At 40.1% G+C, this 27,413-nt stretch overlaps 2 protein-coding genes across 2 annotated transcripts; both read left to right on the top strand.

The window, feature by feature from the left end:
* The first annotated feature begins 1,097 nt into the window (after positions 1-1,097).
* tbx19 (T-box transcription factor 19) lies at positions 1,098-22,763 on the top strand. Its single transcript, XM_004565625.3, has 10 exons — positions 1,098-1,275; positions 3,132-3,225; positions 4,333-4,604; positions 8,370-8,646; positions 15,325-15,459; positions 16,298-16,359; positions 18,204-18,262; positions 18,631-18,789; positions 19,845-19,995; positions 20,074-22,763. The coding sequence occupies exons 2-10, from the start codon at positions 3,190-3,192 to the stop codon at positions 20,240-20,242; spliced, it is 1,320 nt and encodes a 439-aa protein (XP_004565682.3). The 5' UTR covers positions 1,098-1,275; positions 3,132-3,189; the 3' UTR covers positions 20,243-22,763.
* A 137-nt stretch (positions 22,764-22,900) lies between these two features.
* Positions 22,901-27,308, top strand: pcid2 (PCI domain containing 2). The gene is made up of 15 exons (XM_014408724.4): positions 22,901-23,028; positions 24,151-24,217; positions 24,300-24,389; positions 24,501-24,574; positions 24,660-24,725; positions 24,823-24,864; positions 24,947-25,001; positions 25,421-25,524; positions 25,642-25,717; positions 25,813-25,954; positions 26,059-26,159; positions 26,315-26,388; positions 26,466-26,591; positions 26,890-27,013; positions 27,107-27,308. Exons 2-15 carry the CDS (start codon positions 24,182-24,184, stop codon positions 27,194-27,196), a joined length of 1,200 nt encoding a protein of 399 aa, XP_014264210.1. The 5' UTR covers positions 22,901-23,028; positions 24,151-24,181; the 3' UTR covers positions 27,197-27,308.
* The last annotated feature ends 105 nt before the right edge of the window (positions 27,309-27,413 follow it).

Raw genomic sequence — 27,413 nt, 5'->3', positions numbered from 1 at the left:
GTGATTGCTTTGGTCACAGTTTGCCACAGTTCCCCATGGAAGATGCCAATTTGTCTGCAAACACTAACGAACCACAGAGCCATAGATCAAAAACAGCAAGTTTGCCTGTCAAAATAAAAGTTGCCTGTTTTGAATTGTGTTGCTTGTCAGCAGTAAGACACAGCGTTGAAGATAAACAGTCTCCATTTTCAGTTTGTTACACTTTTTTTTTTATGTTTTCCTACCGCACGGCTAGTAGTCGGCTGGTGTTTGCAGATAAATCGACATCATCCATGCAAACTGTTTCAACCTCCAGCAACCACTCACTAACCAGTCAGGTAATATGCATGTTTAACTGGGGAATGGTGGTTGCAAGGGGGTCAGCCACTGGTCTCTGACTGAGGCCTTAAATGGAGATGTATGAAAAAAACATGCATATGCCTGCTGTGGTGAGCCCGTGGGGCAACCAGCCAACAGTAACTTTTATTAACACTGTAAATAAGACAAGGCTGAACTTTAGACCGTTGAAAACCCAAACAGCCAAACATTCCTATATGGTCCGTACTTGGTGATGGTGGGAAGGCAGAACTCCCTTATAAAAGGAAGAGACCTCTACGGGAACCAGGCTGAGAGAGGGGCAACCATATAATTTATTCACGCTTGATTTGTTCTCCTCAAACTTCAAATCTGCTCTAAAGTTGCTCTAAATAAAGGTGCTGCTCTCACAGCTTCAACAAACTACAAGGCCGGTGTTTCAACTTTATTCACTTTCTCCTGCTTTGCTGTTGTTTTCTGCTCTTTCTCATCCACTTCTAGGTGTTTATAAAAATCGTAACATGGAGGTTGGTTGCCATTTTACATCCACCTGTTCCTGCATTAGTTTGCAGATTAGATTAAAGATTTGTGCTCGTTTTTAGATTCGTCATTGTGCTCGTCCCTTTTATGTTTGCTATTTTTTAACACTCCCTCTTCCTCACTTTTACTGAAAGCAGTTTTTATAATTCAAAGGACAGTTAAACACTCTGTGGATTAAGTGTGAGTGGCCGAGTGAGGTAAATCGTCCGTGTGTTTGAAAGGAAAAGAGACGGAGAGCGTGTGTGAGTGTGTGACGGGGAGAGAGAGAGAGATGCAGAGCGAGGTGTAGTCAGACTGAAGCCCTCTGATTGACTGTGATGTTCAGTCAGATGCTGAGCGGCTTCACATCACAGTCAAACCTCCATCCTTTCGTCTCCCTGTTCATCGGAAACATCTCGTTAGGATAAATTCAACTGTTCGGCTCGGTGCCCGGTGTCACAGGTAAGTTTATATGCAGCTTTTTATGCACCTGTAGTTTCACCTATTATTGACCTACAGAGATGTCCATTATAGTTAAGCTCACGTAGAAATGTTGTTAGACAATTCCAAGATTTTTGTTCCAGGAATTTCAAGGAATTTCTGGATAAATTTGCAACTGATGGTATTAAAATGTATTAAACAAAAAGTAAGTTTTTACTTTTTGTGTGTTTTGCACATGGGCAGTAAACTGTGTCAGCTGTCATTCATGTGCTTTTTATTTTAGGATTTTAAATGTATTTGTCATCTGTTTTTACCCTTTTTTGTTAACAGTGTTTACTTTGAAATCACCAAGAATTAACAATTCATTATCTGAATATTACATAATGATTTACATATACATTTAATATATGAAGTAGACTGAATACTTCCTTTCAGTAATAAAAAAAATATTTTTAGGAGTTTTTTCATCAAATTTAAATACAGGGATGTGTGTATCATTAAAAAAGTCTGCTTTACACTGGATTATATTTTTTACTCACTGGAGATAAATAGTCTGAAGCTGTTTGAATTTTGTTTCTTGAAATTATTTTTAATATTAAAACATTCAAACCTTTAAAACATTCAAATCTTTAAATAAATCATACAAATTCTTTGACGTGATTGTGTATCACATAGAAATTTTTACCATAAGTGAAAATGTGAATGTGAAGAGATGTATATATGCTTTCTGTCAAATTCAGTAATTGCACCTATGTAAAATAATTTTCTTAAAATGTTTGGGTTGTAATTTCTATTAAACGTGCATTTAAATGAGCCAAAAAATATTAATATTATATATATATATATATTTATATATTTACTAACTATTGAAGGTTCTAATCTAATAACAATAATGCATTTTTTTTAAAGAGAGCTAAAGAATAAACGGGGGATTTCATGTCTTAAAAACCTGAAATCAGACCACAGAGTGTTTGAAAAGGTCCTGGATGTTTCTTTGACCTGGTGTAAACTGACACAAATAGGAAAGTCTTTTCCCCCCCAAACATTTTCAAACAAATCTTAGGTTAATTTGGTCAATTTTCTAATTATCATTATAAACTAGAACTGGGAAATTATGACAATATTGATTTTGTTTTTCCTATTTCTGATCATGAGGCAGGTATTAAATCACCCTCAGTGGGGTTTAAAAGGTCCTGTGGTTAAAGTGGTTACTAACAACAGCAGCAGTGTTAACAGACAGAAAATAAACTAACAGAAAAATTATACTCCATTAAATGTCTGTTAACTTCTGCTTATTATCCCCACTTTTATCCTGTGTGTGTTTTCTCTGCTGGAGGGTCTGCTGTCTGAGAGGACAAAGAAAAGCTAGAAAAGGAAGCTTTTGAATAAAAAAAGAAAAGAAACCAGCTGAAATCCACAGATCTCAGAGGTGATTTTTGGTAGACTCTGCACGCTAATAATCTATATTTTAATTGTTTGCAGAGTAAATTCTTTCTGGTAGGTTTTCAAAGTTTCGTATCCAAATATCTGACATTTTCTTACAGCCAATTTTACCTTCTTATTCACAATCTTGGGTTTTGTTGTTGGTAAAATTTTGATCAAACGTCCTGTTTTTGAAACAGAGTTCATTCAAGCCATCAGCCCAAAGTGTACAGATGGCATGTTATGCACTAAATACACTGCTATGCTGTGAACTATGTAGCAATTTGAGGCAAACAAATCCATAACCCTAAAAAAGAAAACATTAGTTCAGTTTGCCCAATTTGCATGTGATAACTGTGCATAAATGGACATGGCAATACAATAAATCAATCTACTGATGGTGTTTAAAGGTATGTGTTTTAAGTTTTTATCCTTTATTTTCATTCTTGTTTCAGGCATCGTTTCCTTCCAGGTCCATACTAGAAGCCAAGTAAGAGTCTCATTGAAAGACAAATGGTGTCGGGTGTGCAGATGCTTCTGACTGACAAAGTAAAAGACTTTACAATTTTGTTGACCCCTTTGTGTCACTTTCAGTCTGTGAACCCACTGTAAATTAAATGATGCAGTTAAAGAAGGTTTCTATTCAAGAGCAACTTGGAAAAATAAATAAACCTTTTATTTCATTCAGATTCATTTAAACTGAACAATCAAACATCAGATTATAGCACATTTCATTTGCTCCTTTCATATCAAACAATGTTGATTGTTTAAAAGCTTCAAAAATAAACAACAGATAAACTGCTTCCTGAAACAAGCTTATTTTTTGCGTTTCTTTGGTCCAGAAATTCCCCACCTGCATTCAGCCTATTATTTTCAAATGCAGAAATTTTCAGGAACAATATGGGTTTATCGGGTAGCTGACACCGTCCTCCAGCTAACTACAACAATGACAATAACGTCAGCTCATTTTTTATTTTTATTTTCATTCAGTTAAACTGATTATGTGGCTTAGAAAAAAACTGAAACCTGTAGCATGAATTCAAAGTGGACTGAAAATTTTGTTTTCAGTGGGATTTACTAATCACCTGTTAAATGCAGCAGTGAAGCGTAATCTGATCGTTAGAGGGCTGGTGTAATTTAAAGAGGTGTTATTAAGAAATTATATAAAACCATGGTTATATGATTTGGTCCTGATCATTTTCAATGATCAATTGTATTTAGGATGTAGTTTGAAATGTCAAAAGGTGTTTTAAAAATTGAGAAACTCATCAAGAATGTGTGAGGTCTTCAACATTCAGTGAAACCTGATCTATGATTATAGCAAATAAAACATAATTTATACCATGTTTGAGATTCAGTGCGGTCAACAAAACAGACTCTAAGAGACGATATGAAAAAATACAGCCTGTGTTTTTTTACCCATTATTTGAAGTACTGCTGTGTTCTTCAGTCTATTGAGACAAGAATCATACTTTGTGGTAAAATTTACGCTTAGTGGACTAAATTAGTAAAATAAAAATATTCAGGTGGATCAGATTGCATTGTCAAGTTTCTAAAGACTAAAAAATAATCCAAACATCTTTACTCAAGTGAAATTAATGTTATAAAAACTGTAAAACTCATCACGATTGAATCTGTCTTTGTTTGGGTTTGCAGATGAAGGTGGAGGGGTTACAGGAAGATGGAGGGTCTGGTTCAGTGTCATCTGTAGATCAGAGTGCCACTGGTGCTGGTGGGTCGATGTGCAGTCCCGGTTCGGCTGAACGCTGCATGTCGCGGCTGCTGAGCGCCGTGGAGAGCGAGCTGCAGGCCGGCCGGGAGAAGGGCGACCCAACAGAGCGGGAACTGAGGGTGACGTTAGAGGATGCCGAGCTGTGGAGGAAATTCCAGCACATCACTAACGAGATGATCGTCACCAAGAATGGACGGTAACTGCTCTCAGATTTTTGCTACAAATTAACAAACTTCCATGAACAAACTTCACTCCTTCAATGCAACTGTTAGTTATTCAGGAAGCACCTGGTAGTGGAAACAAAAGTTTATTTACAGCTTCAGAATACTTTAGAAAATTGAAAGAAAAGGTGAACAAATTACAATATAAATGAAGTTTCTTAAATAAACAAAAATATCTGGATATAAACACCTGAATTAGAGATTCTCAGGATGCATTTCAATTAGAGACTTTGCGTTAAGTAATGTTTACTTTTTTGAGTCTTACTGCTGATCAACATGTGAATCTCAAGGGCGTTTGGGTAAATGGTAAATAAATTGATTCTTCTGCAGCACCTTACAACTCTACTGCAGAGCTCAAAGTGCTTTATAGAACATCTCATTTATACTGACTAATTCATGAAAGCACATTTTCTACGATTAAGCGTTTTCTCTGTAACATTCAGACACTGATAGTTGCATCAAAGAGCAACTTGGGGTGCAGTATCTCCTCCAAGGATACTTTGGCATGTAGACTGGAGCAGGCAGGGATCAAACCACCAATCTTTCAGTTAGTAGATGACCTACATTTCCTCCTGAGCTGCAGCCACCTCACCCACTTTTCTACATTGATAGAAAAAACACGTTAACATGTTCTCTCCTAAACAAAGCCTTCATAATTAGCCAGCTGAGATACTGGGTGTCTCTTTGTTTTGGGTTTTAGAGGTGTTCACAAGAGGAGGTTTTGATAGCCATTGTTGAGATTGTAGAGGTCTCAAAGACGTTTTTGAGTTAGTTCAGGAGATTTTTTTTTAGGTCTTTAGAGGAGATTCTTTAGATTTTGGAGGTATTGAAGAGATTTCCACAAAAAAAAAAATCAATAAGTTACTCCAAAAAGTATTCCACAAATACTTTTGGATGTTTCAGAAGCCTACAAGAAGCTCTGGAGGCTATTAGGGAGACTGACATCTGATATTTGTAGTCCTTGTTGATTCTGAGGATCTCCTGGAGAAGTTATGGATGCAATTAGTAACGTTTTCTAATTGTGTTGTAAGACTTTTCGGAAGAAAATCAGAAGAGTTTGGCTCATTTAGAAGTGATAAATAGCTTTGAGAGTGTCCAGATATAATTTAGGAGTTGTGAGAAGTTTTTTCTGAAGTTATAGAGGTAATAAGGACAGTACTTATGGTCTTTAATACATTCTAGATATAGAATGTGTTAAACGTAATATCAGTAAAGTACTTTTCTGAAAGTACATTGTCAACAGCCATCAGATTGACAGCCAACAGGAAATAGATCATTATATCAGGTAACTTTTGTCTTTACAGTCAGTATTCAGTAACGAACATGTTAGAAAATCATAAAAAGGCAATTTTCAGTCTTTTCCTAAACTGACAGAATTGATTTTTCTTGTCAGGAAAGTCTGCAAATGAAAAATGTAATTTAGCAAACACAGATACAGTTCTTTGCAACTTTCAACTAGTCAGTGTGAAAATAAAAATAAAAAACTGAGCCTTTCAGATACAACCGGCCCTATAAATAGCTATGATCCATATAATGCTGCTAAGTTTACTCGGGCAGTTTTAGTTTGGCATTTCTGTCACTCCCTGTGAAGGTAACATTAGGAGGACTTTCTAGTGCTTCAACTTGTGACTTTGCAATAATAAGTTAATGACTTCATTGGCATCAGCAGTCAATGAATGATACAGTAGCATGCCAACATTTTATGTGAGAGTTAATCAACTTTTGTTCCTAGTCAGCCAGTTTAGAAACAGAAAAATCAGACATTAAAAGATCATTATGTTCAATTCAGTGGCATGAAGATACACCATATTCTTCCTGAGCATGAATATACAATTCAGGCTTTATGAGAGAAACAAGCTTGAAGAAGAAAATATTTGAAAAATTGTGTTGTTGTTTTTTCTAAATTGAGTTTTGTTGGTGGTTCTTCTGAGCAGATGTGGCAACTTGTACTTTGTTTGCCAGAGATTTGTTATTTTGTTGTGATGCTAAAAACATAATCTTACCCATTTTTCTACAAATAATGGCTCGTTTTAGAAGATACTTGATTTCTGAATATTTTTGCAAAAATGACCACAGAGATGGAGAAACATTAACACAGAGTGTCCCTGTTTTAAGCTGACTCCCGATCAGTGCTGCTGTTAACCGGGGTTATTCATTAGTCTCGATAGCAGCTGTTATCATCGCCTCTGTGTGTTTCATTTTGTGGTTTTTTTGTGCCAAGCCGAGGCGTGTTGACCAGTCGCGCCCTGCAGTGGGCAAACACTCCATTTACACCTGCAGGACGCCACTTCAACTGCTGTTACTGCTGGAGAGCCGACTGTTTGTCTGAAAGCAGCTTTAGAAGGATGGAAACTTTGGTATTTTTAACATACGGTGATAAATTTATATTCACATGCAGAGATGGTTGGTTATCATAATCTGTCATAGTTTATGCTGCCTGTAACAAATTTTAGCTCTGGTAAGGATTTTTCTAATCAGTCATCAGTTGTTATTGATGGTTATCGAAGAAATGCATTTGTTGGCTGTACCGCTGTCAACCAGTCAGAATGAAAAATAAAGAATAAGGTATATTCAGAGAATAAAATGGGGGTGGAATCGTAGTGTCAGGAGGCTCTTTGGAGAAAAACTAGTCTGGAAATTATAGACATTTTCTCTAAAGCCCTTAAAATCTGGTATTGTTAAAATGCCTTTATACAGCCTTCAGCTGTTTGGCACAATTGTCAAAAAATTGCAGTACCAGACTTTTTTGGATTCTGTTTACTTTTAAAACTCCATCCAACAATTATTTGTGTTATATATAAATCATTATCTCTAATTTGACAGAAATTTCTGAAAATTGGCTCTTACATGTTTTCTTTGACCAACTCTCAAAGCTGAACTATTTTCCTAGAAAAGCTCAAGAAAGTCCTCACTCCTGAGAAACTACAAGGAACAACTATCTGTATATCAGTGCAGCTGAAAATTCTGTCAGTTTAAAAATTAATCTGTTAACTAAATGTGTGACTGTGATAAATTATCACAGACGTTTTATAGAACTATTCAAATTTACTGTTGGCTTCTGGAATGTTTTTAACAGATCCACAAATTCCCAATATTTGAGTTTGATCTGTATGTAGTTTAATAGTTGCAATAATTTTGTATTTGTTTGTAAATGTATTCATTATATGAAACGTTATATTGTGTATATATTTAATTTCATCTAAAGTCCAAAACATAAAGCAAAACAAAATGCTGTGGATCCTTTGGCAGCTTAAAACCTGGATATTTATCTGAGGTGCCGGTGGTGACCAAAAATGGAGCTAAAAGAGAAAAAAAGTCGGACAATCTTCAGGTTGATATAAATAACTTTATCATTATAGTTGGTTATACTTAAAAAAAACTGAACCAAAGAATGAAACTGAAACTGTAAATTCAGATTTGCAATCACATAATAGCAGAACAGCTCCCACAGCTGAGCAGGTGGTGAGCAAAGTCAAAACATATCTTTATAATAAGCTGCTGACTAATTTGTTGATTAAATGTTCAGCAATGTATGTTACAGTAACTTCAGCTTCAATAAAACTTTCATAGAGATACATTCATATGTATAGGCCATGTGTGTAATCTATGTATAAACTTATAATATAATGTAAGAAAAAATGCATTAAAATTGGTATTAGCCCCATAATTCTGTTATTATTTTGGGTTCTGTGAGTGAACATAAACTTTCCCCTTTAATCAAGCTGTGTGTCTCTCTTCAGTCGCATGTTCCCAGTGCTGAAAGTGAGCGTCTCTGGCCTGGACCCCAGCTCCATGTACTCCTTCCTGCTGGACTTCGTCCCGGCTGACAGCTGCCGCTGGAAGTTTGTAAACGGGGAGTGGGTGGCGGCCGGCCGGGCGGAAAGCCGCAGCGAAGGCCGGGGCCACGGTGGCATCTACATCCACCCTGACTCGCCAAACTTCGGCGCTCACTGGATGAAAGCGGCCGTGTCCTTCAACAAGGTCAAACTCACCAACAAGGTGAACGGAGGAGGACAGGTGGGTGGAACAGAGCCTGAAAATCTGCATGTCTTCATTCATTGATTTCTTTGTGTGTTTACTTGTTCTTTCTGCAGTCATTCATACTTTGATTTTTATCCAGTCTGTTCATATATTTTTGAGATTTTCAGTTTTTATTTAATTGTTGTTGTTTTTTCTTTCCTGTGATTTCTTATTCGTTTTCTTTCTCTCCTTTGTTCTCTTTTTTGTTTCTGTTCTGCTGATTTTTGCTTTCTTTGTTTTGTTTGTAGTTCCTTTTTTCTTCAGTACTTTATTCCTCTCTTTAATCTAGTGTTTTCTTTTTTCAATCTTTCTTTTTTGTTCTCGTAATTTTCTACTATTCATTCTTGTCTTTCTTCTCCCTTTCCCTCTTTCACTTTTACCACACTTTTTCCTGTATTTCTTCTGCATCTCCGTCTTCTTCTTCTTCTTGAGTCCATTATCCTGCTGTTCATGTCAAGAGTCTCCGTCTCTTTCCCTCTCTCTCTCTCCTTCCCTCTGTATTGTATTGAAGTGGGCGAGAGACTACCGCCTCTAATTAGCCACTTCAGTCCCTCTCTCCGCTCACTTCACCTGCTCGCCCCCTCGTAACCACGGGAACGGGATAAACAGCTCTTAATTGGCCAGCAGCAGTTTAATGCACTTCCTGTCGAGAGCTGTTCAGCACTCTTAGAGGCCTCCATGCGCACACACGCACACACAAACACAAACACACGTGCACAGCACTACAAAATTGGCAATAATGTTGTTTATATTTACCCCATTATCCCTGTCCAAACATGACACGCACACACCGGGCAGTAATGCAGAGTTGGAACAGAGAGCTCGGCCATAATGAAATAATTGCTCAGCTTATTTGTACATTATGGTAATTATGTTTTTTACTGGGAAATTAATTTACCCATCATGCTTCAGATGGACGAGGGAGAGAGAGGTAAACTATATTCAAAAAGAGCCCACACACACTCCAGCTAATGTGGGCACTGCCAGCACACACACAGCGCCGGGGTCAGATCTGAAGCCAGCCTCTCAATCTGAATAGAAAACAGTTTGTTTTTGTGTGTCTGCCCGGAGAACTCGGATTGGTTAATTGGGCCTCATTAGCGGGGGGGGGGGGGGGGGGGGGGGGGGGTTGATGGGGAGATGGACGAGATAGAAAAGACAGATGGATAAAAGAGTGTTTTGGCCAAAAGACAAAGATGGCTCCACTCCATAAACTCTCCTGCAGTCAGACAAACTGACAAACTGACTGACTGACAAAACTACACTTACCTTTGTTTTCTGTTAATTGATTCAAAAGTACAGAGCTGTTTGGACTTTTTCAAACTTTTAGAGCCGAGTTTTTACCGTGAGGCTTGTGATCTCTTCAGAGAGGATGGACTTCAGTAAAAAAGTACTGAAATGAACTAAACAGGTCAGATAGGAAATGTTGAAGTATGGATAGAATGAGGTTGTCAGGATGAGGTCGTGGACGAAAGAAGGAGGACCCAAACGCTGGACTCACGGTGCAGAAATGAAGAGGATTTATTGGAGGGTGAGTGAACAAAGCAGGACAGATGGAGTGACTGGCTGGCTGAAAGACTGGAAGAATGGCTGGCTGACTAACTGAACATACAGACGGAGGGACGACATGAACATCAACATCAATGACACGACAGAGAACTGGTGAAACCGAGGAACTTAAATACACAGGTGGATGATGACAATGATTGGAAACAGGTGAGTACAGGGCTGAACATAATCTGACTAATGACACGGGAGACAAGCTGACACGGGAAAAAACAGGAAGTGAGAACATTTAATGTGGCAAACCAAACTGAACATGAACAAACTGAAATCACTGGGTCAACGACCCAGGAACCCTGACAGTACCCCCCCCTCCAAAGGCCGGCACCCGACGGCCAAAAGAGAAAGAAAAAAAACCAGAACAGGGTGGGCGGAGGGGGCCCAGGACGGAGGGACGGAGTCCACACCAAGACAGTTCAGGTGGGCGCCCCCGTGGCCCGTGGCCGAGACGAGACAGTTCAGGTGGGCGTCCACGCGGCCCGTGGCCGAGACGAGACAGTTCAGGGGGCCGACCGTGCGGACGGCAACGGCGACAGCACTGGTCCGGGGGCCGACCGCGTGGAAGGCAACGGCGGCGACGTGGACACAGTTCGGGGGGCCGGCCGTGCGGAAGGCGACGGCGGCCACTCAGGCGAAGGCGGTCCGGGGGCCGGCCGTGCGGAAGGCGACGGCGGCCACTGAGGCGAAGAGGATCTGTGGGCCGCCCACGACGGCGATGGCGCCCGGCCAGTGGCCCAGCCAGCGGTCTAGAAAATGGCCGTTTAGCTCCAGACCCAAACGAGGCTGGGCCAGGCGAGGCTGAAGGCACGGAGGCTGGGCCAGGCGAGGCTGAAGGCTCTGAGGCTGCAGCAGACGAAGGCTCTGAGGCTGCGGCCGGGCCGGGCGTGGGTGCAGCTGAGGCCGGGCCGGGCGTGGGTGCAGCTGAGGCCGGGCCGGGCGTGGGTGCAGCTGAGGCAGAGGCCGGGCCGGGCGATGCAGGCGCGGAGGCCTCTGGCCGGAGACAGGCAGGGCCAGTAGGCGCGGAGGCCCCTGGCTGAGGAGCGGCCGGGCCAGCGGGTGCGGAAACCCCTGGCTGAGGAGCGGCCGGGCCAGCGGGTGCGGAAACCCCTGGCTGAGGAGCAGGAAGGCTCACAGCTGGCTCTGGGTGCTGTGGCTGCAGGTCCGGGAACTGGACGGGATGGTGGACAGGTGACTGGGAAACAGGAGGTGACTGGACTACCGGGCACTGGGCGGCAGACTGGACTACAGAAGAGTGGAGGACAGGTGGAGACTGGACTACAGGTGACTGGAGGACAGGTGGAGACTGGGCTACAGGTGACTGGAGGACAGGTGGAGACTGGGCTACAGGTGACTGGAGGACTGACTGGAGTGGAAGCTGAACAGCAGGTGCGGGAACTGACTGGAGTGGGGGCTGGACAGCAGGTGAGGGAACTGACTGGAGTGGAGATGCTAAGGGATGAACAGGGGTAGGTGAGGCTGCTGGCTGAGCTACAGATTGAGCTAGTGACGGAGATAAAATTACGGCTTGGGCTAGTAAGGCTGGTGCCTGGGCAGGGGACAGTTCAGCTAACCTAACTAGGGATACTGCGAGGGCGTGAAAGGCTGGGTTAGGAGGTGGATGAAGTGGTGAAGTAGCAGCTGAACCGGTTAGCTCTGCCTCGCCTCTAGGGGGGGTCAGGCTGGGTTCTGGCCGCCCTCAGCCTAGGTGCTGGGACAGGCACGGGAGGTGGCTGGACACCAGTCACCCCCACCCGAGGAACAGAAGTGAGTGTGGAGGTATACGTGGTCACAGCTGCCCTCATCCTGGGAGCAGGCACAGGTGTGGGTGTCAGCTGACTGATAGGAGTGGAAATGATGACTGGGTGAGTGATACTGACAGGTCTATTGGGATTTATTCTGGTCCTTCTGCCACCACTATTTACAGTTTTTGACTGAACAGTCTTTGGGGGAGCAGAGCAGAAAAAATCCTCCCAGTCCACTTCATCCTCTAGGAGGGAAACGTCCCATGAATCAGAGATGGGTTTACTATTGGTTTGAAGTGGAGAGTCAAATGAGGGTGGAAAACAGTCGCTGGAATTCACCACGGGGAATTGCTGCAAATAGTCCATTTTATGGCGGCGTGTGCGCCGCTTTCTCCGGGAAGAGGAAGCGGCCGGGATAAACAGCTGAGCCTCTGGCGCGGTAGCCTCCGTTGAGCTGAGGTGGGAGGCGTAGCCGTTGTGCCGTGGCGATGGTGGAGGTCCGGCGAATGAGGCGGCAGGTGCGTGAGCGAGGAGCGGAGCGGCGAGAGAGGGAGCGGCCGCAACGCGGCGTGAAACGTCCACTCTCCGCGGCAAATGCTCCGGTGCAGGTGGGGCAGCAGGTGGGGGAACGCGGCGTCTCCGAGGCCCGCCCAGAGCCAAGCGAGTGCCCTCGAAGACGTGCTCTTGCTCCGCGAAGAGCCGCTGTCTCTCCTTGAGTTTTTCCGCCCAAATGGAGAGCGCTGCGTCCTGCCGCTCGAAGAGGTCCGAGTCCGCTGGGTCCACATCGTGTCTTCGTGGCACGGGTCGTGTCATTCTGTCAGGATGAGGTCGTGGACGAAAGAAGGAGGACCCAAACGCTGGACTCACGGTGCAGAAATGAAGAGGATTTATTGGAGGGTGAGTGAACAAAGCAGGACAGATGGAGTGACTGGCTGGCTGAAAGACTGGAAGAATGGCTGGCTGATTAACTGAACATACAGACGGAGGGACGACATCAACATCAATGACACGACAGAGAACTGGTGAAACCGAGGAACTTAAATACACAGGTGGATGATGACAATGATTGGAAACAGGTGAGTACAGGGCTGAACATAATCTGACTAATGACACGGGAGACAAGCTGACACGGGAAAAAACAGGAAGTGAGAACATTTAATGTGGCGAACCAAACTGAACATGAACAAACTGAAATCACTGGGTCAACGACCCAGGAACCCTGACAGAGGTAGGCAGTTACAACCAGATATAGATGGTTACATTTATGAATGGGCAATAATATACATGGACACAAGCAGGTATCGGAGGAATGGAAACATTATAGATGACGGGGGATCTATTATTGTACGATCTACTGTACAATATAAAGCGCCTTGAGGCGACTGCTGTTGTGATTTGGCGCTATATAAATAGAATAGAATTGAATTGAATTGAATTGAAATGGAAACATTATAGATGAGTACAAACTGGTGTTAATGAATATAGATAATTGGGCGAAAGCATATAAAAATATTATAGATGACTGAAAACCTCTAAAAAGGTGGATAGATAGTAGCAGATAGAGGTAGCTTCAGACAATTACAACTGGATATAGAGAGATACGAACAGGTACAAATTGAGAAAGACATATAAAAATGTTTAGATGTGTGTAAATGGGTAAAGATGGAAAAATGAATATACAGCTTAAAAGAATTAAAGGGACACTTGAAATTCCAGTACCAGTATGTATATATATACAGTGGTTTGCAAAAGTATTCGGCCCCCTTGAACTTTTCCACATTTTGTCACATTACAGCCACAAACATGAATCAATTTTATTGGAATTCCACATGAAAGACCAACACAAAGTGGTTGGTACACGTGAGAAGTGGAACGGAAATCAATACAATAAATAACTGCAAAGTGGGGTGTGCGTAATTATTCAGCCCTCTGAGTCACTACTTTGTAGAACCACCTTTTGCTGCAATTACAGCTGCCAGTCTTTTAGGGTATGTCTCTACCAGCTTTGCACATCTACAGACTGAAATCTTTGCCCATTCTTCTTTGCAAAACAGCTCCAGCTCAGTCAGATTAGATGGACAGCGTTTGTGAACAGCAGTTTTCAGATCTTGCCACAGATTCTCGATTGGATTTAGATCTGGACTTTGACTGGGCCATTCTAACACATGGATGTGTTTTGTTTTAAACCTTTCCATTGTTGCCCTGGCTTTATGTTTAGGGTCATTGTCCTGCTGGAAGGTGAACCTCCGCCCCAGTCTCAAGTCTTCTGCAGACTCCAAGAGGTTTCCTTCCAAGATTGCCCTGTATTTGGCTCCATCCATCTTCCCATCAACTCTGACCAGCTTCCCTGTCCCTGCTGAAGAAGCACCCCCAGAGCATGATGCTGCCACCACCATATTTGACAGTGGGGATGGTGTGTTCAGAGTGATGTGCAGTGTTAGTTTTCCGCCACACATAGCGTTTTGCATTTTAGCCAAAAAGTTCCATTTTGGTCTCATCTGACCAGAGCACCTTCTTCCACATGTTTGCTGTGTCCCCCCCACATGGCTTGTGGCAAACTACAAACGGGACTTCTTATGGTTTTCTGTTGACAATGACTTTCTTCTTGCCACTCTTCCATAAAGGCCAACTTTGTGCAGTGCACGACTAATCGTTGTCCTATGGACAGATTCCCCCACCTGAGCTGTAGATCTCTGCAGCTCGTCCAGAGTCACCATGGGCCTCTTGGCTGCATTCCTTGTTCGGCCTGTGAGTTTAGGGTGACGGCCTTGTCGTGGTAGGTTTACAGTTGTGCCATACTCCTTCCATTTCTGAATGATCGCTTGAACAGTGCTCCTTGGGATGTTCAAGGATTGGGAAATCTTTTTGTACCCTCAGCCTGCTTTAAATTTCTCAATAACTTTATCCCTGACCTGTCTGGTGTCTAAATCCAATCAAGAATCTGTGGCAAGATCTGAAAACTGCTGTTCACAAACGCTGTCCATCTAATCTGACTGAGCTGGAGCTGTTTTGCAAAGAAGAATGGGCAAGGATTTCAGTCTCTAGATGTGCAAAGCTGGTAGAGACATAGCCTAAAAGACTGGCAACTGTAACTGCAGCAAAAGGTGGTTCTACAAAGTATTGACTCAGGGGGCTGAATAATTACACACACCCCACTTTTCAGTAATTGTATTGTGTTGGTCTTTCACAGGGAATTCCAATAAAATTGATTCATGTTTGTGGCTGTAATGTGACAAAATGTGGAAAAGTTCAAGGGGGCCGAATACTTTTAGATAAAAGCATTTAGGTGCAGAAAAAATGTACAATAATCTTGGTCTAAATAATTATAAATGATGGGAAAATGTAGAAATAATTGTCTTCATTTTCCCAGATTATGTTGAATTCTCTCCATAAGTATGAACCTCAGCTCCACATCGTGTGTGTTGGCTCTCGCCATCGACTGGTTTCTAACGTTTCCTTCAAAGAAACGCAGTTCATCGCCGTCACTGCCTACCAGAATGAAGAGGTACAAAAGATGTTCTATTTTCAATATCATTTGGTGTTTGGGTGTGAACTAGAACTAGTTTCACAGCTATACTTGTTCTAATTCTTGAAAAATTGAAGCTGATTTTGATATATCAAAGTTAAAGCTAACACCAGCAAGCTAAAATTGCTCAAATATTCCAATTAACCAGATTTAATGCTGGTTAAGTGTCATGAAATATTGGACAGTGTTTCTTTTTTCAATTACCTTTTTAATAAATATGGATTTGTGGGACACAGACTCGGAATTAGAAACACAACACAACATCTTTTAATCGGAAAAAAACATTTGAATACAAATGTATGAAATTTTTTATAAAGGTAAACCTCAGACGTCTGATTTAGTTTAAAAAAAAGGTAAAGCTCAGAGTTTTTTTTACCAGCTGAATCTGTTTAATTTAATGAGATGAATCAGTTTTTAAGGGTATAATATATTCCATTTTTAATGTTACAACAGCAAACCCTTACTTAGTTGGTCACGTTCAGGTTATTAATAATCTATTCTCTCATTTTATTGAGATCACAGTTAATAAAAACAGATTGGGAACACACACTAATTATTCAAATCAAAACAGAGGAAGAATTTATTAAACAGAACTGTGAAATAATACAATAAGTGGACATGAAAATGGATATTCATCTAGAAGCCTGATTGAGAAATTACTTGCAAATGAACAGCTCAATGAAAGATGAAGCCTCTGTCCAATAAATGGACTGTTATGCATAAAAGTCATTTAACATTTCACAGCTGAGGTGCTCTGTTCTTCTCGAGTGTAAAATAACGTAACAGGATGTGGATGTTTCTGTGTTTTTCTGTGCAGATCACAGCCCTAAAGATCAAATACAACCCGTTCGCTAAAGCCTTTCTGGATGCCAAAGAGAGGTAACACTGCACAGCAACACAACAACAGCATCCAAACACTTTAATCTGACTTTTAAACTGGATATACCCTTTAAGAGACCCAGTAGCCATATAGTGTATTTCTATGTTCTTTTGTGATACTTTAAATTATAAAAACATAAATCTAGCCTCCAAAACTTTTCATAGATTTTTACAGGATTTTCCACATTAATGTGCCACGGAGAATGGAAAGCTGTGAAATATGAACATTTTTAACACAATGGGCTTTGATTTATTAGCCCTTTTTCTGGTATATATTCAATAATTAGGTATCTCATTATGACAGTGTTTAGATATTTCAGTAATCTAAATGTTTTGTGCATTTCTACACAAAATCTTTGAAATATTACGCTTCTGCCAACCAGATTTTTTTTTTCAGATTGAGTTAGAAACAACGGATGACTATGATGACTTCACTGTAATTTTGCTTTTTAGTTGCAAAGATAGCTGGATTGCACAAGGGTTAAAAATGTCCTGTTTCTCATATTAGGTTTTCAGAGCATTTAAAGTAATTATCATGAAGAAAGCAAGAGTTATTTGTACAGCAATTTTCACATTAAAAGCACCAGATAACTTCTACAGAAGTAGAACAGCTCTGTTTGATCAAAGTTCCTGCATGCTGGTAACACACGGCAGAAGACTTTCACTGCACTACAGATAACATTAAAAATAGATCCAACTATAGCTCATCCATCATGGTCGGGTTTTGTCTTCACTAGCAGGGAGTTAAAACTGGATTGGACCAGCAGGGCACCTGTTTATTTGGTTGGTGGTGCAGGGTGGTCTTTAAAAGAGAACAAAAATGTGCTCTCACCTCTGCAAAGTCAACTAGCTTTCAGCATAGCTCTGAGACATATGTAAAGTATATGGTCATTCAGAGTAAGTTTCTGGTTAGACTCCATAACGTTTTTAGGCCCAGGTGCATCAACCTCAGTTTGGGGTGCATTTAAAGGTTATCCAGGCCTTTATATCCTTAAGTCGTGGCTCTAGTTTAACTAATAATTTCGGCACCATAGATAAATAAAGTTGGATATCATCTGCATAGAAAATAAAATGTAGGTATTATTTATGACAAGAGAGGTAATGCACCATCTCAAATGTTCTGTGCCTTTTAGTTTTCAGTACCAAGAAAAGGTTGCGGGAGAACTGATGGAAGGATTGTTAGCAAGACTAAAAGGGCATTTGACTACCGAAGAGCTTCAGGGTGGTTCAGCTGACTTTGGAGTGGTGATAAACACACCTCAGTATCCAAAGTGGTTGACTTCAAGAGGTCAGGCTCTCAGCTCCCAAACTAAACATCATGATAAATCTTTAGACAGTTCTTTTTATTTTTTGTTATTTTGAATAAGTAAAAGGTGGAGATAAAGACATACTTCACTTTAAGCTTATATTTTACTCACTGAGATAGAAAACTGTGATCAGGGGACCCAAACATCACTGCAAAATCTCCACATAAACAAATGATGTTGTAAAATCAACTTGTGATTAAATGCAATAGCTGTGAGATCTAGTATGTCATATATAACGAGTGTGCAGTTGTGGATGAGTCAGATTTCTGTCCCATCCAGAGATATTTTACACCACAGCCATGTGCCTGCAATGACTGCTGACACTTTACACTTAACGCTTAGCATTTCTCACCAGGATAACAGAGGAAGTTAGCGTTAGCAGGCGATTAGAGAGTCATTATGAACTCCACCGTCTCACTCATTTGGAGAGAGGGTGTCAAGTGAGAGACTCTATACAATATAAACCACACACACATCTGAACACAGACACACAAACTCACATTGTCTTGATGGCTGTGTTTGATTTATCCTCCTCAGGATCCCAGGTGGGCGGAGTTTGCCTGAGCCATCAGAGGGCCGTGTTGGGATTCAGTCCTGTGAGTTCACAGCTTTATATAGCCTCATGAAAGAGACAATTACATTTTTTCGTAGTTTATATCGAAATAAAAACATTGGACTTTTATGCTTTTTGAAATTTAATTTGAAGATTAAAATAAAAATCAGATTTTGTGGGAAAAATTTAAAATCTTATTTCCATGGTATGAAATTTATGAATCTATGAAAGTGTTTGATTTTAACAGCATATTTTATTCCTTTTTTATAAACAGTTTTTCTGAGCATTTACTTTTCTTGTGCTTTTATTTTTTGTGTAAGTATATATTTCTTGCTATTCTTGACACAAAAAAACAAACTATCGATACATTTTAGGTAAACAGATATTTGCGTGTGTGCTTTGGTGTGTAAGGTTGGTCGCTGTGCTCAGCTGGAGGAGGAGGTGCTTTTCCTTATGGCAGCAACCTCCCGCTGACATCACATCATCACCATGGTTATAAACACCATGGATACCCTGGGAGACACACGCCTTACCCCACTGCCTACCTGCCCCACCGCCCGCACTCCTCAGGTAACAGTGTTTTTGTGAATGTTTGTAGAAAGTCCAAAAATAAAGTTTTGTACTTCTTATCATGTTCAACATTACAGAGGGATTTCATATTTGCTACAATTATCACAGATATTTGTTTTTACTTTTTTCAATTTTAATGTAAAACTGTGCAGCAGAACATTTTCACTATATTGAAATAATCATGACATTTTACACTGGCATTATACTACATTATACATTATACTATATGTATAAACATGTGCTGTATAAACATGTAGTTTCATGTTCATTTATAACTATATAAAAAATCACGATTTATTTATTTACTAAATGTTTACAATATAAAGCATTTACAATTTTTATATACATACATTTGCATGCAGACATCTCTTTTTGTCATTAATATACAAATTTTCTTCATGTCTATTATGATTTAAAAACAAAATTCTTATATATGTGACATAAAAACAATGATTAATGAACTGTATATTAAACAGATAAACAAATAAGCATTTACGTAAATATTTTATATGGGTTTTTTTCTGAATATTCAGTGAACATTTACTTTCTATAACTACTTATATACATATATACCTTTATATACACTAGTACACAATGTAAATTATGTTGATTTACTTATATGCTAATTTTAAATATTTATATACAAACTTTTGCCTGCAGACATCTACATGAATATAGAAATATGCACACACACACACACACACACACACACACGTGTGTGTGTATATATAAATATATAAATATAAATATATATATATATATTATATATATATATATATATATATATAATATATATATATATATATATATATATATATATATATATATATATATATATATATATATATATATATATATATATTATATATATATATATATATATATACATACATATATATTTACTCTTATTTAGCAAAAAAGTACATTTTACAGATTTTTGTTTTGTGTTCAAAATCCTATCTTTTGTTTAAGTCTTTTGGTTTTTATTCAATATTTTACTCAATATTGAATGAACACAGCAGTTTCTAAATTCTGGATTCTTTGTGTGCTCTCAGTGTGTCTCTCTGAAGGTGTTCAGGTGATATCTGATGGCTGGAGCACCTCCTCCCCTCGTCCCACCTCATCTTCTTCCTCACCCTCCTCTGCCTCCATTCCCTTGAGTAGCAGCGCCCCTTCATCACAGCCTCCTCCTCCTCACAGCTCCAGGTGAAACCCATCCCACAGCTTTAAATGGTAAATGTACTGGTTTTTCAGATTAAATGAACTATCTGTGTGTGTTTTCAGTCAGTACCCTTGTCTGTGGACAGTTGGATGCAGCGAGCTGAGCCCCTCCCACTCACCCTGCGCTGGGCTCCACCATGGACCAATCAGCAGCGAGGGACTCATGCAGCCTCCTGGTCACACTCGGATGGGCGGGGCTGGATGGCCGCCTGGTCCCACACACTCTTTCTGAAATGTGATGTGATTGGCCAAATTAATCAGTGATAACCCACTACACACTAGTAACCTGGTGGTAACCGTTCAGTGAGATTATTTGATAGTAACCAGCTGCTGGTTATTTGTACATAGAGTACTGTAAGCTTTCATGGCTACTCATATCATGCAGTTGATAAAAAATATATATATTTTAAACACTATTTGTAACTATTTATGACTATTTGTATAGATATCATTTCAAAAGGAATGGTTACTTGTATCTGCTTGTGGCTACAATCACATAGGGACAGAGATCCCCAACCCCAACCCCAAAAATATGTAGTCTTCAACCAGTTGGCGAGCAGTTTCTGGCAGTTGCTTTGTGAAATTAATCACAAAGAGGGTGCTGCACAAAACACCTCCTAAAAGTTGCTTTGGTGGGTACCAGATTACCGCAGTGACTCACAGTTTTCAGGTAATAAGCCAACTTATCTGCAAATACTCATCAAGAGTTCATAACCCACTAGTGAAATTGGAAACAGAGACCGGTCACCTACTAGTAAAAGTTGGAGCCTCTTATACACGTTGGGTCCAGCAGTAAGACAAAGCATTTATCTGATGGTAAACTGTGAACTATGTATGCAAACTCTTGGCTAACATAGAAGTCTGTTAGTGACCAAAAGAGTCTTATGGAGGTTTTCTGGTGCAGCACCTTCTTTATGACAGACTTTGTGACCTAACAGCCAACAAGCACTCACCAACCATTCAGGAAATACACACTTTTTTTCCCTAGCGACCATAGGTTGACTGGGGTTGATGGACTAGTTTCTATGACTTTTAGACCGAGGCCACAGGAAGTGGCCAGTTGGCTGCTTGTACCACAGCTATTGGTGGCTAGTATTTCATTTAGCAGCTGTGACTACTTATAGATAACAGTGACAACTCCTACATGGGAACTTCTAGTGGCTGTTAACGTCTGCTAGTGGCTGCTATTAGTAGATAAAGGTAATCACTGCTGGCCTTTGTTGCATGTAAGTAGCAGATACTGGTTAGCAACTGGTAGCTACATATGAGTGACGGTGTTATTTGAGTTAGTGGCAACCGTTTTAGTTAGCAGCTAACCAGTAAATACCTGTAAATAAAATGGTTACATGTACCTGCTGGTTGTTGATGCAATCTAATGAGCACTGGGGGCCTCTTTTAAAATCTAATAGGTAAATATTTGCTAATGTCTTATAGTAAGCATCTACTGACAGCCAAATATTCTTTTGGTTACTTAAACTAAACCAATACTGTTGGGTCCCCCCCCCCCCCCCATATTTATTGGTAATAAAAATGTAAAACAGTGAGATGAACATATGTAAATCTAATGTTAGCCAACAGCCTGGGCTTCAGATTCCTCTTTATACTCAATTTATAATTTATGAAATTTCAAATTTTCTGCAGGCTTCCAGAAGTTCGCCAATCAAAAGTGAACTGATGGGCTGAATAAGATAAGTATAAGATAAATGTGGTTTATTTTCAAAAGCAAATCATGCTAAGACTTGAGATGTATTATGCTTTTCATGATTTGTTGTCATGTATTTAATGTCACAGTGTCAGATATTCATATTAAACCTGTCTAAAGTTAAAAATAATGAAGCAAACTTATGTAAAAGTATTTCTTTTGAGACTTCACACTGCTCTGAATCCTCTGTCTCCAGCATCACGGCTCATTGGGTTTCATGGCTGGCTTTGAGATGTTGGCCAGTCAGATTTTTAGGGAGGAGGGCCTTGATGAGCTACATTTAGAAACATAATAGATTCATAATTTGCTATGATATATCGTCATATATTTGATGTTACCATCTCAGATGTTCATTTAAACCTGTCCAGAGTTAATAATGTTAAATTATGTACACTGCTCTGAATTTTCTGTTTCCAACATCACAGCTCACAGGATCTAGGTGTTGCCCCTCAGCTCTCTTCCAGATTTTGGGAAATCAAACAGAAGTGAGCTTTCATATGGAGAAGAGCCTTAAAGAGCTGGAGCATTATTTAGGACTTTTGAAGAGTTGCAGTATATAATATAGAGAATGGAATTAAAATTATTCCCCTTTACCTGACAGTAAATTTGGCTCCCTTTTCTTGCAGATATTAAAGGTCTCTAGCAGGGACTTTTAGTGGTTGCCACTTGCTCATCAAGTCACATGTAAATCAACATTATATCATTTGCTGAATCAAAGTGTTAAAATAAATCAAATCAATGTTAGGTCTTGCAAACTCTGTGGTGTTATGGTGCCCTCTGGAGTCAGAGGTAAAAGATTCATGTCTTTGTTGTTGATGATGTTGCTTTCTCATTGTTGTTTCTCCGGATCTATTGCTGCTAAGCAGAAACAAAAGATAATTTGAAGATTAAATTAATTAAATTAAAACATGTAGTCAGCAAAAACACCAAATAATTGTTCTGCTCTCGTTGTTGCTTTTTGTTTGTTTTCTGCTGCAGAAAGAGAGAGGTTGTGATTCAGCTGTGTGTCAATAAAGACTTAAGAGAGAGTGTGTTCATGTCAAAATGTTTGTAAAATGCATGTCAAAATATATGTAAAAACATATATTTAGATAAAATATATGTAAAAACATATATTTAGTTGTTTTTGACCATTCGTCGTGATAGCTGGTATAGTGTAATGCTTTTATTTTGAATTATAGCCTCTTATTGTGGAAATGTAGCGGAAGTATGACCCCCCTCCCCAAAGACCCGGACGTTGTTGTGGTGTGCATCAGTTGAATGGACGCAAATAGTGGATTTGGGACTTATTTTCAGATTAAATTTTTGTTTTGAAGGTAGGTAGTTGTCTGTTGTTCGTTTTTATGTTTGTGTTGTTACTTGTTGTCTGTTATCAACCGGAAACTGCGATTAAACGTAGGATTTTAACCGGAAACGAAGGAATTAAAGCGAAAAGAGAGCTGCTGCCTGGTTGGAGTCAGTTTCACAGAGAAACCCGGCGAGAAATCCGCTTTTATTTAATTTATTAAGATCTTAATAAAATAAGATCGTAGACTTTCTGTTTCTGTGTCTTCATTTTTCTTTTTTAAATATAAAAATCAGCCTCCGATATTAAATTTAAGAGTGTTTGTGGATGCAGGTTGTAAAGAGGAGTTATCATAAGCTAATATGAAGTAAAAGAAAATAGTGACCATATAATGGTCACAAATCAAGGCGAGTGTTGTTGTGATTTGGCGCTATATAAATAAAATTGAATTGAATTGAAAATTTAATTGAATATTCTTATGTGCTCTATATTTAAACTGATTTAGACCCACCTGAACGTAAAACACGTGTTATAAAATAAATAAATCAAACAATTATTTATAAAAATATAAAAAAAAATAATGCTTGCGTTTATTTATCAAACGATTCTACAGAAAAAAATAAAACTGAATTATTCCTGATTTACATTAATGCAAACAAAGTAATTCAAGTCACTAGTGCTGGTCCCAGGCACTAGGAGTAAAAATCTTGACCAGCAAACATCATAAAGATAATAAGGAATGAGATTCTCATAACAGATTAGTGCAGGTAAAGGGAGAGATCTGAGAGAAGGAAGTTAGATACAATGTGTGTGCAAGTGAATAAGTGGAAAGGATACCAGGAGCGCCAGAGGTCAATCATGATGGGAATATATTAGGAAAGATTGTTGAATATGAAGAAGAGGAAGACCTCAGAGGAGAGTCTTGGATGTAGTGAAGGAGGATGCAGAGGGCTGGTGCGACAAAGGACGATGATCTGCTGTGGTGACTCTTACTGTGCTGAAGTTGAGGTTCACCCTTCAAGCAGCCAAACTGTGCAGCAATAATGTTTCTTTTGTGCTGGAGCTTTGAGATCATCACGTTTGTTTGTTTCATAACATGAATACATGAGTAACAGGAAAACTGAAGTGAAGTTAAACTGGTTTTTCTCTTCAGGTCCAGACAGCTGCTGGGTCAGCAGGCCTTCATGGCTCACATCACCATCAACCAGTACCTGCAGCAGGTAACCTCTGACCTTTAACTGTGTCTGAAATGTACATTTTTTATGTAATTTGGTTGGAATCTGTCTCATTTTCCTCCTGAAGGTTTACGAGGCCATCGACAACCGTGAGGGCTCCTTCTGTGCTGAGCTGCTGTCCTTCAAACACCCGCATGTTGCCAACCCCCGTCTCCAGGTTAGCCACTGCTGCCTCGCATAAACTCTGAATGTTGCTAGGACACAGCCTCACGTGTGTGTGTGTGTGTGTGTGTGTGTGTGTGTGTGTGTGTGTGTGTGTGTGTTACAGCTGGCGAGTCCAGAGGATAAGTGTCAGCAGGTTCTGGAGCCGCCGTACGATGAGATGGTCGCAGCTCACCTCAGGTGGGACCGACGGATCAGACGGTGATGCTTTAGTGGTGTTGTGAGGACATAAAGGTGAAAGAAAATGGCTGTGTGTGTGTTTCAGGTGTACCTACGCTGTAGCCAACCATGACTTTGTTGAAGCCTACAAGTTCCAGACGCTCGTTGTTCAATATCCTTCATAAAGTGACTTTTTGGTCTCTTAATCACACAATCTGACCTTCAGTAAATAATCACTAATCAGTCTGATCAGCTCCTTGACTCCTCACGTCCTTCTTGAAGGCCTTTCAGTCCCACAAAGAGGAGAACTGGTGAGTTCAGTTTCAAAGTAGCAGACTGAAGCTGATTCTAACGTGCTGCCTTTGAACGCACCATCACTGCCCTCTGTTTCAGGGCTCTGCCAGTGATGTTTGCTGTCACTCTGGACCTCCGGATATTCGCCAACAACGTAATGGCTTTTCTTTTATCTGTTCAGCAGTCAAATTCATCCATATATGTGTATTTATTTACAGTCCTGCACAAAAGTCTTGAGCCTCAACTCATTTCTTTAGATTTTGCAAATATTGACTTTCAGCCTTGTTAGATTTGTAACAACCCTGTGATTGCCTTATATGCTATATTTCCATGTATGCTTGCACTGGTTTCCCATTTTCCTAGCAAAATATATAAAGAAATGAGGAGTACTCAGTATTGTATTTATATTTATAGTAAGAAAACTAAAAAATGTAACCATTTTCCTCTATAAATGCAAATGAAACAGCTGACGTAAAGAAATTTGTATAGAGACAGGACCAGGAAATTACAGGTGAAAACCTTCAGGTGTGATTGAAAGTTATTGAAAGTGGGTTTTAATTTTATTGTGTCCAGGCGGAGCAGCAGCTACAGAAGAAGGGTAAAGGTCAGCCTAGCGAGATGTTGGAGAAAGCAGCAGAGCAGCTGATGAGCTGCTTCAGAGTTTGTGCCAGTGACAAGTCAGTAAATATACACGTCCTCTGTGTATGCGTTGATTATAATTCCCATTTTATGCACTATTATATTTCATGTTTAATGGACGTCCTTGTTAATATTGACATTTTCAATGTTGGTAGTCGTGCAGGTATTGAGGACTCAAAGAAGTGGGGGATGATGTTTCTGAGCAACCAGCTCTTCAAGATTTATTTCAAGGTCTAAACTCAATAATTAGTGACTGAAACACCCAGTTTATGAATCATCGATGGAGATTTGGTGATTGGTTATAGCTGCAGGTTTATGTGTTGCAGATCAATAAGCTGCACCTGTGCAAACCTCTGATTAGAGCCATTGATAGTTCCAACCTGAAGAATGACTACAGTCCAGCTCAGAAGGTCACCTACAAATACTACGTGGGCCGCAAAGCCATGTTCGACAGTGACTTCAAACTGGGTAACACTGCTACAGATATGGCGCAGTGTCGGCTTAAACATTATTTGAAATTGTTAAACGATTCAGGTTTGGAGTACAGTTAAAATCATTTTTTGTTTCTGTAGCCGAGGAGTTCTTGTCATACGCCTTTGATCACTGTCATCGATCCAGCCAGAAGAACAAGAGGATGATCCTCATTTACCTGCTGCCTGTCAAGATGTTGCTGGTAAGAAACTTTAGAACCTTTTTGGATTTGGTAAAATGGGTTTACACCAGTTTAGATCCTGATTAGAAAGTCCAGACCAGTTTACACTCAGGACTGTTGCATCATGGGAGCAGTGTAATGGTTCCCAGGGTAACTGGTTGTTGTTGGTGTTTCAGGGTCACATGCCAACTCATCAACTCCTTAGGAAGTATGACCTCATGCAGTTTTCTGATGTTACCAAAGCTGTGAGGTAAGGAGAGGGGCAGTGGCATTATCACAGGAAGTGACATCACGTCATGTGGGCTCACAGGTAAATGTTTGTGTCAGTGAAGGGAACTTACTGTTGCTGAATGAGGCTTTGTCCAAACACGAGACCTTCTTCATCCGCTGCGGGATCTTCCTCATCCTGGAGAAGCTGAAGATCATCACCTACAGGAACCTCTTCAAGAAAGTGTGAGTGGTTCAGTAGCTGTTTTACCAACACACACACACACTGAAATGTAATCAAATTCTTTTTACATATTACTTTTTTTTAATGTTTTTTTGTTTATGAAGATTGGTCCCTTCATTTTTGAGAGCATTTGGACCTCAAATTTAGCGCCTTGTTTAGGTGTTTTCCCTTGTTTGTGGATATTATTCAGATTTTATAGTTTTATTCTGTAATCTCAATCAAAAAAATGACTAACAGCAAATAATTTTCTCTGTAATCTCCGAAAACATGAACCGTACCCTGACTGATTTCTGTCTGCAGGTATCTGCTGCTGAGGACTCACCAGCTGCCTCTGGAGGCCTTCCTGGTGGCTCTGAGGATGATGAAGGTGGAGGATGTCGACATCGACGAGGTGCAATGTATCCTGGCCAACCTCATTTACATGGTGAGGAAACTGGAACATAAAAAGCCACTTAGATTCAGGTGAACTGGCAAATAAACGCTGAGCTCTTCTTCTGTGTTTCCTGTCGTCTTCCAGGGTCACATCAAAGGCTACATCTCCCACCAGCACCAGAAGCTCGTGGTCAGCAAACAGAATCCCTTCCCTCCTCTGTCCTCTGTCTCATAGTCTATGAGACAATTCTACAGGGCTGCTTTCCTGGAAACCTTTTTCACTCAATTCATATTTCCTTTATTTTTTACTTTAAAAACATGTCGAATAAAACAGATGTTGGTTTGTAGAGCTTGTATCTGGTTATTACATTTGTTGCTATGAATTGTGGGTGTCAAAGGTTTTATTTTGAGCAGAACTGAACTTTTATCATCGCGAGATTAAGAGACTGGAA

Source organism: Maylandia zebra, linkage group LG23, assembly GCF_041146795.1.
Source record: "Maylandia zebra isolate NMK-2024a linkage group LG23, Mzebra_GT3a, whole genome shotgun sequence".
Lineage (NCBI taxonomy): Eukaryota > Metazoa > Chordata > Actinopteri > Cichliformes > Cichlidae > Maylandia > Maylandia zebra.
Note: the sequence above shows the minus strand (reverse complement) of the source record. Positions and strands in the feature narration are given on the sequence as shown.